Source organism: Oncorhynchus kisutch, linkage group LG22, assembly GCF_002021735.2.
Source record: "Oncorhynchus kisutch isolate 150728-3 linkage group LG22, Okis_V2, whole genome shotgun sequence".
Classification (NCBI taxonomy): Eukaryota; Metazoa; Chordata; class Actinopteri; order Salmoniformes; family Salmonidae; genus Oncorhynchus; species Oncorhynchus kisutch.
In genome coordinates, this window is record NC_034195.2 from 27,251,980 (window position 1) to 27,264,204 (window position 12,225).

Consider the following 12,225-nt stretch of genomic DNA (forward strand, 5'->3'; position numbering starts at 1 on the left):
ACTAGACCAAGAAGCAAACAACATGCTTAGAGATTCAGGATGTTCTCGTTCCAGAAAATTCGCAATAAATTTAAAAAGAGCTTTAAACCCGCTGACTGTGCTCGCTCTCGCTCTCTCTCCATGACTACAGTGCAGAGAGGATTGTCAACCAATCCATTCAAAACCCATTTAAATAAAATTATAAACGGGAAGGCATCCAAAGAGACCAAGGAGCCTCCATTGTTAACAGTGTGACAGGAGTCCAGGCTGCCTTCCATCCACCATCACTCCTCTGCTGTTTTATTATCAGGTTCAGTGATGCCTGACTGGGAAGACAGCATCGAACATTTCATTACCTCTTTCATGACTTACTGTAATCTAGTTTGTGGTAGTTAAATGAGCCTCTTCCCTTTACTCACCATGTCAACTTTTTCTAGAAGCATTTGACAGATTTCAAATAATCCATTTTTGATTGGATTGCTATGGATTGTATTGGCGCATACAAGAGCCTTTTATACAAAGCTGTGCACACAAAGATTCTGGACAGGAAAGGGAAACACTTGGGAAAAGGGCAGTGGGAGTTGTCTTTATTTTCTTGACTGCATTGAGTCTCCTGATTATCTATCAATCCTCCATGCATGTTTCAGGGAAACTGATATCATTCAGGTTTGCAGCCCTGAGAATGTCAAACAGTACTAGTTAAGAGCGGCGTTGTTGCAGTAAATCCATCACACAGGCTGTCTGACCATATGCAACCTGAGAGGGTACGTAGGGGTGACGGAAAGTACCTTATGGGTAATTTTAGGGACCGTTTAGGGACCATTACAAACCACTTACCATATTTATGCCATAAAATATTAATTGGTTGCTTTTCCCAGACTGCACACAACCATTTCTGAAGTCAAGTGCAACTGAACTGAAAGCAACACGTGAAGTCAGCCAGGGAGAGGACAGCCTGGAAGGGGGATTTCCCTAAGGACATTTCAGACTACATCAGTAGCAGTGTTCAACAGTCTTCAGGCATTCTGACTTCATATTATCTGTAATTACAATGTCAGGTAAAACTGTCCACTTCATTGCTGAAAGTATTAAATATTTCATTGTATGTACATTACATATTGCATTATTGCTTGACAGTATAACCATTCTAATCTTACCAGGTACATGTAGATGGTTCCATCTGTCTGCAAGTACTTAAATGGCCCTTGTTTAATTTTCTATGAACAATCAGAATCCCTCAGCTATTGGACTCATCTACATATGAGTGTTGCCGTAAATAAGAAAGTGCTCATTGCCACACATTCAGGGTGTGAGAGGCTACACACCAATGATACTGAAATGTCAATCTGCTGAGTCCCCCACACCCCCCTCTAAGAGCATCAGGAGTTTATTTTCAGCTGCATATGAAAAGACAGGGTGTTCCAGTCCTTTCTGCTCAGTCAGCCTGTAATCCTGAAGCTGCCAGTTCTAGAGCTTCCTTCCTGATGGGGAACTGACACGCTAATAGCCTCCTCTTCCCTCCCTCACATCCAACCCTGCATATACTGCAGCTGTCTATTGAAGGCATCAGTGCATAAAAGCTATCAATGCTCCTAAGAGCTGCCCCTTAGATTAAGTGTGAAATACATTGCTTACTGTACTAGAAGCGCAGAGACCTTCATTTTGACATGTGAATTTAAAATGGAAATATCTCTGCCATTTTTAAAGTCATGCCCCCCCCCGTCCTTTTCCTACAAAAGTCTATTTAACACACTGGCGTTGATAGAATTTCAATAGAGTTAATTACAGAGTTTCTGTTATAAGCGGTTTTATGATGACATGTTCATTTTTTCCTCCTGTCCTTCCTTCACCTGACAGTTGGCTGCCCATTTGATAATGGCCCATCTGATAATGGCCCATCAAAACTCCACCTAAACCACATTGAAACAAATTTCTCACATATAATAATACTGTAGATGTACCCTAAAGGAAATATTACATTTATATTAGTCTTATGGGTGACAATACAATCAATTGTAATTTGTGAATGAAGGGACTAATGATGGAACAGTGCAGCGTATAACAGACAAAAGAAATTCAAATTATTCTACCTAAGTTCATGCAGGTCTTGCAAGTTCTTATCAGAAAGAGCATATTCTAAGGTTCCTAAAACATCTACATTTGTCAATTAACTAAAATATTTGAGAGGATGAGCTCTATTTAGAATAACCTTGATTCCAATGTGAGCACTGGTGACAGCATATAGCCTAGGAGACTAAGCACAGACATGTTTCTGCCAAAATGGATTTATAATGAATTTCTTTGATGGATTTAACACTTGAATTGGTGTTAAGTGGTTTTCGAATTTCAAACAGAGCTTACAGTAAACAAATAAAAATGCTAGTGTTCTTTGAAATGTTTTTTCTGCATTGTGTTCTGAGACTTTCATAAACAAAACAAAAATATTATTTTTGCAATAGCATACATGAAATGTATTTATTAGCCTGTCAACATGGCGGGTCATTGGCTCAGAATAGGAAGTGTAATGGAGATGCTGTGAGTCAAGAAGCAGGTGCAGGTGAAACGTTTAATAAAACAACAAACATGAAATGAGACAACATAACAGTGGCATTTCCGCATGAACACAGGAACAATAATGACTGAGGAAGGAACCCAAGGTAGTGACAGATATAGGGGAGGTAACCAGGAAGGTAATGGAGTCCAGGTGAGTATCATGATCTGCAGGTGCGCGTAATGATGGATGCCAGGTGTGCGTAATGATGGATCCCAGGACCGGTGTTTTTTTATTTATTTGACCTTTATTTAACCAAGCATGTCAGTTAAGAACCAATTCTTATTTTCAATGACTGCCTAGGAACAGTGGGTTAACTGCCTGTTCAGGGGCAGAACGACAGATTTGTACCATGTCAGCTCGGGGGTTTGAACTTGCAACCTTTCGGTTACTAGTCCAACGCTCTAACCACTCTAACCACTAGGCTACCCAGCCTACCCTGCCGCCGTTCGTATACTGGCGATGACGAACGCCACAGGACAACACCAACCAGAGGGACGACCCCGAGAACGAGAAGCCAGTTCGGGCGGCAAAGGTCCTCCACCGGAACCCAACACCGCTCTTCTGGGCCATACCCCTCTCAGTCAACCAGGTACTGGAGTCGGGGGTCCAGTAGGGATCAGACGGCATATACCGGATTCCCCTCGATGTCCGGGGGGGGGGGGGGGGGGGGTTGTGGGGGACAGCATCGGCTAGGGGACCAGGAACCACCAGCCTGAGAAGGGAGACATGAAAAGAAGGTGAGATACGGTAGTCACTGGGAAGCTGTAACCTATACTTCGCCTCGTTGACCCTCCAGAGAGCCTTGAATGGCCCCACAAACAGGGGGCCCAGCAGGGCAGGCAGAGTAGGAGGTTCATGGTAGAAAGCCAGACACAATCTCCAGGGTGGAACACAGGGGTCGCCTGCTCCTTTTGATGGTGGACGGCATGCTGGAGTCTCATGTGAACATCGCTCCACACTTCTTCTGCACGCCAGAACCACTCATCAACCGTAGGGGCTTCGCTCTGGCCCGGGGTCCACGGAGCCAGGGCCGGCTGAGAGCCTACTGGAAGGGGGTCAACCCAGTGAAGGAGTGACGTAGTGAGTTCTGGGCGTACTCTGCCCATGGAAGGAATCGTACCCACTCTCCCTGCCGGTCCTGACAGTGACTCCTCAGGAACCTCCCCAGCTCCTGGTTCATCCTCTCCACCTGCCCGATGGACTGAGGCTGGTACCTGGAAGTGAGGCTGACTGTGACCCCGAGCTTCTCCATAAAGGCTTTCCATACCCGTGATGTGAGATGAGGAGACAATGTTTTCTGGAAGGCCATAATGCCGGAAGACCTGCTGGAAGAGTGCCTCAGTTACCTGGAAAGCAGCAGGGAGACCAGAAGGAGGGATTAAATGACATGATTTAGAAAATCTATCCAAAACCGCCAAAATGGTGGTGAACCCGTCAGAGAAGGGGAGATCAGTAACAAAGTCAAGGGAGGGATGGGACCAGGGACGCTGAGGCACGGGAAGCTGAAGGAGCTTCCCTGTTGGAGCGTTCCGGGGGGATTTGGTTTGGGCACATACGGAACAGGAGTTAGAGCAGGATGTCACTCTTTACACTAAGGTGGGCCACCAGTATTTCCCAGAGATGGATTGGGTAGTGAAGAAATACATGGATGTCCAGTGACAACAGCTGTGTGTGCCCAGGTCAGAAGCCAGTCCCTTATCCCTGTAGGAATGTAAATGCGCTCGGGAGGACAGTTAGTGGGGGCGGGCTCCCTCTCCAGAGCCTGGTGGATTTCCACATCTACGTTCCAGACCACAGGAGCTGCAACTCAGGAGGATGGGTTATAGGTGCATTCTGGACAGGACCATCTCCCGAATCGTAGAGGCGGGACAGGACATCAGCGTTGGTGTTCTTTGAATCTGGGCAATAGGTCTGTGTGAAATCCAGGTTCTGATGGTCGGTGAGAATGACGGATGGTTCCTTGATGCCCTCCAGTCAGTGTCTCCACTCCTCTAATGCCAACTTCAGTGCCAGGAGCTCACGGCCACTGACATCATAATTCCTCTCTGCGGGGGACAGTTTCTTAGAGTAAAAAGCACATGGGTACAACGTCTGTGGATTACCCTGTCATTGAGACAGAACTGCCCCCGCGCCTACCTATGAAGCGTCCACCTCCACCACAAAGGATATTGTGGGATCTGTTTGAACAATGGGGCGGAGGTGAAATGTCCCTTGAGGAGACAGGTCTCGTCGGCAGCTGGGCTCCAAACCAACCTATGGGGGCCTCCCTTAAGGAGAGAGGTGAGAGAAGCTGCGACACAGCTGAAGCAATGAGTGCTTCCAAGGTGAAGTTGTTGTCGACAGGCCAGTTCCGCCTCGACCTCCTCGCGCAGACTCTTCTGAATAGTGTACGAAGCACCGGCTCATTCCATCCAATGGATGCTTCTACTGTCCGGAAAGTGAGTATACTCGGCAGCCGTCCCCCTAAGGGGAATGATCGAAGATACATTTAAATAGAGCCATGAACCCCTCATAGGAATCTAGCTCCTCCTCTCCTCTCTCCCAGACGGCTGTAGCCCATTCCAAAGCCCGCCCAGTCAGCAGAGAAATAACCGTGGCAACCTTGGACCTCTTAGTGGTAAGACCTCCCATCTGATGTGTAAAGTAGAGGGACCACTGAAGTAGGAAGCCATGGCATTTGGATGGGGTACCGTCATATTTCTCTGGGAGGGACAAACGGGCATCACTGACCTGAGCGGGTTGCTGAATGGGCTGTTCTGGCTCACTGGGTCGGCTGGTTGTATCACCAGGTAGTTGAAGGCAACGACTCCCCAGTTGTGCCAGCTGGTCATGGTGTTGACGTAGAAGGTATGCCTGCTTGTCAACTGTCTGAGAGAGATTCGGTTTTCCTGCTTCCATTGTTAAAAATAGAAATATCACATTTACATACATAAGTTTTCAGACCCTTTACTCAGTATTTGTTGAGGCACCTTTGTCAGCGAGTCTTGTGTAAGGGCAATTTGAACAAGAAGGAGAGGGATGGAGTGCTGCATCAGATGACCTGGCCTCCACAATCACCCGACCTCAAACCAATTGAGAAGGTTTGGGATGAGATGGACCACAGAGCGAAGAGCAGCCAACAAGTGTTCAGCATATGTGGGAACTCCTTCGAGACTGTTGGAAAAGCATTCCTCATGAAGCTGCTTAATGCCAAGAGTGTGCAATGCTGCCATCAAGGCAAACAGTTGCAACTTTGAAGAATCTAAAATGTATATTTAGATTTGTTTCAAAGTTTTGTTTTTTGCAGACGTTTACTGACACTGGCCATAGTCTGAGTGTTGTACACACGTCACGTAACATTATCTATCGAGCCAGCCAGCTAACGTTAGCTAGTTAAACAACAATGAACAATGCCAACAATGCCACAGTGCTGGAATATGAAAAATAACTAGGGAAACAGCCAGTTAACATTAGCTAGCTAGCTAACAGCACACTTTAGCTTAAGACATATAGCTAGCTAGGTAAACAACGAACCTAGCTAGGTAAACAAAGCGCAAGTTCACATACATCACGTAACAAGCCAGCCAACTAATATTAGCTAGTTAAACAACAATGAATAGTGCTAACAATGCCACAGTGCTGGGAGCTAACCAACCAGGTTTAATGTTAGCTAACATTAGGCTCTCACTAGAAAGTAAACGGCTCTAGAATATGAATAATAACATCAGCTAACTAACGTTAGCTGGACTACAGGAAAAGGGGCGCCGGACAGGCCCCCATTAACATCAAATGGGCTGTAGTGGAGCGGGTTGAGAGTTTCAAGTTCCTTGGTGTCCACATCACCAACAAACAATCATGGTCCAAACATACCAAGACAGTCGTGAAGAGGGCACGACAAAACCTTATCCCCATCAGGAGGATCATTTCAACTTCCTGCTACTCATGCAAAGAATAAAAGATATGCATATTATTAGTAGATTTTGATAGAAAACACTTTGAAGTTTCTAAAACTGTTTGAATCACATCTGTGTATAACATGTAGCAGGCAAAACCCCAAGGACTAACCTTTCAGAGTTTTTTTTTTTTTTTTTTTATTTATTTTTTTTTTTTTTAGGTCTGTCTGTTCAGTGAGTTCTCGTTGGCAAATGATATTTCTTAGGAACTGGTTTTCAGTTCCTACCGCTTCCACTGGATGTCACCAGTCATTAGAATTTGGTTGAGGTTATTCATTTGTGCAATGAAGTAGGCCATCTAGTGTCGTGGAAATTTCTATTTACCAAATCATGGGAGCAAACCACACACACAAGTCAGAGTTAGTTATCAAAGTTCATCTTGAATTATATGAGCTCTCTCACAATCCTGTGACTCTCAGGCAATTCAGTGTCTAACCATGAATTCTCTGAGAGCCCCCTCCACATTGCAATAGCCTTTTGACTTTCAACAGTTCAGTATCTCTAATGAAAAGTTGAGAGTCCCAACACAATGGCAAATGGGATCCTTTATAGCAAAGATACACAGGATAAGACAGCATCGGCATAATTCATTGTTCAGCTTTGTCTCCTCTCTCAACCTCAGAACCATAAACCAATCCTCCATATCAACAGGCATATATCAAATTGTCATTTAGATACAACCAATCCTGGACAAGATCACAGAGACGCACTGACTGGCACACAGACATTGTGGCGTAAAAGATATGTTTACACATGATGACACTTTGACCTCTCCCCTCTCTGCGGCCCATGCAACTTAGTCTTGACATAGAACAGATAACTGCAACCTCGCCACAGTATTATACAAAAATACCATTCTGATGAGAAGTAACTTATAAACATATGATGAATATAAAACATCTTACCTATGTTACCAACAAATTCTGATTATTTCCACAACACTAGGAACTGGGTAACACTTGAGTGCGCAAGACGTGAAAAGTAGCATGATTTGTTGTATTTCTTTATTGAACACAGACCCGTCTACAATTTGATCGATTATTAACGTTTAAAAATACCTAAAGTTGTATTACAAAAGTAGTTTGAAATATTTTGGCAAAGTTAATAGGCAACTTTTGAAATATTTTGTAGTGACGTTGCGTTTTTTGGAAGCAGATTTTTTCTGGATCAAACGCGCTTTATAAATTGACATTTGGATATATATATGGACGGAATTAATCGAACAAAAGGACCAATTGTGATGTTTATGGGACATATTGGAGTGCCAACAAAAGAAGCTCGTCAAAGGTAATGCATGTTTTATATTTTATTTCTGCGTTGTGTAGCGCCTGCAGGGTTGAAATATGCTACTCTTTGTTTACTATTGTGCTATCATCAGATAATAGCTTCTTATGCTTTCACTGAAAAGCCTTTTTAAAATCTGACATGTTGGCTGGATTCACAACGAGTGTAGCTTTAATTGAATATCTTACATGTGTGATTTAATGAAAGTTTGATATCATTTTTTAAAATTTGCAGCACTGCATTTTCCCTGTTTTTTGCGCAAGTGGGACACAACCATCCCCTATACCTTAAGACGCTTTAATGAAAGAATGAACACTGAACAAAACAAAACAAAACCATGAAGCTATATGGCTAGTGCAGACAGGCAACTAAACATAGCATAACAACCCACAAAATACCAAAGGAATATGGCTACCTAAATATGGTCCCCAATCAGAGACAACAATAAACAGCTGCCTCTGATTGAGAACCAATCTAGGCAACCATAGACTTAAACACCTAGACTAGAAAACCCCCTAGACATACATAAACCCCTAGACAATACAAAAACTAAACAAGCCACCCATGTCACACCCTGACCTAACCAAAATAATAAAGAAAACAAAAGATAACTAAGGTGAGGGCGTTTATTTATTTATTTATTTTATTTTATTTTACCTTTATTTAACCAGGTAGGCAAGTTGAGAACAAGTTCTCATTTACAATTGCGACCTGGCCAAGATAAAGCAAAGCAGTTCGACAGATAAAACGACACAGAGTTACACATGGAGTAAAAACAAACATACAGTCAATAATGCAGTATAAACAAGTCTATATACAATGTGAGGTGAGAAGGGAGGTAAAGGCAAAAAAGGCCATGATGGCAAAGTAAATACAATATAGCAAGTAAAATACTGGAATGGTAGTTTTGCAATGGAAGAATGTGCAAAGTAGAAATAAAAAATAATGGGGTGCAAAGGAGCAAAATAAATAAATTAAAATTAAATACAGTTGGGAAAGAGGTAGTTGTTTGGGCTAAATTATAGGTGGGCTATGTACAGGTGCAGTAATCTGTGAGCTGCTCTGACAGTTGGTGCTTAAAGCTAGTGAGGGAGATAAGTGTTTCCAGTTTCAGAGATTTTTGTAGTTCGTTCCAGTCATTGGCAGCAGAGAACTGGAAGGAGAGGCGGCCAAAGAAAGAATTGGTTTTGGGGGTGACTAGAGAGATATACCTGCTGGAGCGTGTGCTACAGGTGGGAGATGCTATGGTGACCAGCGAGCTGAGATAAGGGGGGACTTTACCTAGCAGGGTCTTGTAGATGACATGGAGCCAGTGGGTTTGGCGACGAGTATGAAGCGAGGGCCAGCCAACGAGAGCGTACAGGTCGCAATGGTGGGTAGTATATGGGGCTTTGGTGATAAAACGGATTGCACTGTGATAGACTGCATCCAATTTGTTGAGTAGGGTATTGGAGGCTATTTTGTAAATGACATCGCCAAAGTCGAGGATTGGTAGGATGGTCAGTTTTACAAGGGTATGTTTGGCAGCATGAGTGAAGGATGCTTTGTTGCGAAATAGGAAGCCAATTCTAGATTTAACTTTGGATTGGAGATGTTTGATATGGGTCTGGAAGGAGAGTTTACAGTCTAACCAGACACCTAAGTATTTGTAGTTGTCCACGTATTCTAAGTCAGAGCCGTCCAGAGTAGTGATGTTGGACAGGCGGGTAGGTGCAGGTAGCGATCGGTTGAAGAGCATGCATTTAGTTTTACTTGTATTTAAGAGCAATTGGAGGCCACGGAAGGAGAGGCGTGACAGAACCTAGCTAGGTAAACAACGCTTAAGATCACACTGGCCACGTAATGTTAGCTAACGAGTCAGCCATCTAACATTAGCTTGTTAAACAACAATCAACATTCTTTCAAATCATCTCCTTACGACCCTGCAACAATACCACTCTGTGATACCAATAATAACCTTAGCTAGTGAGCCAATGTTCGATAGCTAGCTAACAGTACACTTTAGCTTAAAATGAAACCACTTTCTGTCAAAATTACAAACGTGTAATATCTGAAAATGTAGCAAGCTAATGCTAGACTATTTTACCTGTGTACATCACCATGCATGAAGCATACCTGCCCCTGTCAGGATTGCCATACTACGGTTGCACTTCATTTGAAGATGTATTCTGGAGACAGGTGTTTTCTCCATCTCTTTAGCTATTGTCAAGTCTTTGGCTATGCCGAATTAAGTGATATGACATGCAAATAATTTCTCCGTAATTACTATTACCTGATTGAGCCAATCATGTAAATGTAATAAACTAGAGTCAGGCACAACAAAATAATATTTATAGAGCTGTTATCTTCCGAATAAACTCTTAAAGACCTAGTAATATTTTACATCAATAGCCGTCAATATCAATTGTCATCTTAATTCAGTCTCATCTGAAAGCTGTAGATTATTTTATGTGCATGAACCCTGGCTAACAATTTGAATCAGGGTTTAATGATTTATTTAATAAATACCTAACTAATCACACAGAATTACACATACACATATTTAAATCATAACTTGATTACAAATTACGTCATAAAGGAAAACGTCCCTAGCGGGCGGAACAGATATGACAGCTTGTTACACAAAAGAAAAGGGCTTGGTTTGTGTGAAAGAGCGGGAAGACTGAGGGACACAGGGAGAAGCTGTGCTATCGTAATTACAGTATCTGATGCAGACTAAATTACTGCCCATCTGGAAAAGGAAATTGCAATAAATATCTACTCTGAGCTGTGCTTCAGTAGGTTTGTGGTAGATGGAAGACCGTGTTGCCAAACCGAGTCCTCTGTCCTTTGAAGAATGTCTCTGGTGGTCAATTGGATAAGTTGTAGTAACGTTGTTGTGTGGTAGACGGGATAGTCTGTCTGTTCCTTCCTAACCCTCGTTTGCAGCGGCTGTTACTAACTCAACGTCTAGGACGTATCACTTCTGTAGTGAATAAGAGTTCAAAGTTCATACCATTCGCAACCAAAGCTCACGCTGATGTTGGCTTCGTTCTGTAGTTATTATCTGAACCATTCTGACATGGGACCGTCGTCCTCACATTATCGGAACAGGAAATTATGTTGTCGTCAAGGCTTTATATAGGAAGGGAGAAAAGGGGTGTGTTTCATAGTTTACAACCTCTGTCTCTTCACGTGGGCCATTGAGTGAGCAGCGATCTTATTTCACCTTTATTTAACCAGGTAGGCTAGTTGAGAACAAGTTCTCATTTATGAAAACCCACATCTCACATTTTAGAAGCTAAAATCACATTTCATCCCATCACAAATAATTTCATATTCAAACATTTAAATTGAACAACAATTCCATGTGAATCCGATAACTCTGATGTGTAGACGTTCCACTGTAGAGTTTATGTCATCTTATCACTGATGAGAATGTCTCAGATGACAACTGAACTGACATCATATTCATTAAGTACCACTGCATATGTTCAATTGTTCGGATTACCAGAATATAGTTCATTTCCCCCCCACATTCTGACGTTCCCAGAATCTCTATGTTAAAACCTCTTAGAACTACCCCTCCCGGATCCGGGAGAATTGTCATCAACTGACACTAATTAGCATAATGCACAAATGCTTGTCTTGCTTTGGCTGTAAAGCATAATTTCAAAATCTGAGATGACAGGGTGATTAAAACCTGTCAAGGCTAGGGCAGAATACTGCCCCCGTTGGTGAAATGCGTGCCCATAGTAAACAGAAAAAAAATCAGTAAAAACTTGCTAATATATGCATATAATAAATATTATTGAATAGAAAACACTCTAAAGCTTCTAAAACCGTTTAAATTATGTCTGTAAGTAAAGCAGAACTCTCAGGGCACTCATTCTCCCAAACTCTCTCTTGTCATCCAAAAAGTTGGCCCAACTTTGACGTCATCGCCCCCACCCTTCCCAAGCACCTACGGTCCTGGGAACACTTCCTATGCCTTCAGCGCGGTGTCCGCTTTCAATGGGGCTTCTCATTGTGTGAATTGCGCGCTCACGAGATTAATGACGTACTGAATCCTTTCGGTCGCGCGAGATCTCACGCGCATTCTGCGCCTGTGGTGTCTTTCTTTCAAGATTGATTAAACGATGCGTGTGTTTCTCTTTGTCCTGAGAATTGCGGTGAAGCTATATAGCATGCTAACGCTGTGTTCTGAACCAAGTTTGACAAGTTTAGTCGACATATAATATGTAAATTCGACGTTTTGGTGCGAACTTACTTTACTTTTTGGCTGCATTTCAACCGAAATATGTCGTGTTTGATAACCGAAAGACACAGACTTCAAAACTAAAGCTGTTTTTGGTAAGTATAAACCCTTCCAGGTCTTCTGATGGAAGAACAGCAAAGGTAAGGGAACATTTATGTGTTAAATTTGGGTTTCTGTGGAGGAGCCAAAATGCTAATTCCTGAGCGCTGACTCACATTATAGCCTAGTGAACGAAATCT

At 42.8% G+C, this 12,225-nt stretch overlaps 1 protein-coding gene across 1 annotated transcript in view; it reads left to right on the top strand.

The window, feature by feature from the left end:
• The first annotated feature begins 3,447 nt into the window (after window positions 1-3,447).
• The window catches only part of LOC109867701 (ras-related and estrogen-regulated growth inhibitor-like protein), a 31,082-nt gene continuing 22,304 nt past the window's right edge, over window positions 3,448-12,225 (top strand). Inside the window, exon 1 of the mRNA XM_020456957.1 lies at window positions 3,448-3,597. Within this exon, the coding sequence (XP_020312546.1) occupies window positions 3,448-3,597 (150 nt within the window). The remainder of the gene's footprint in view (window positions 3,598-12,225) is intronic.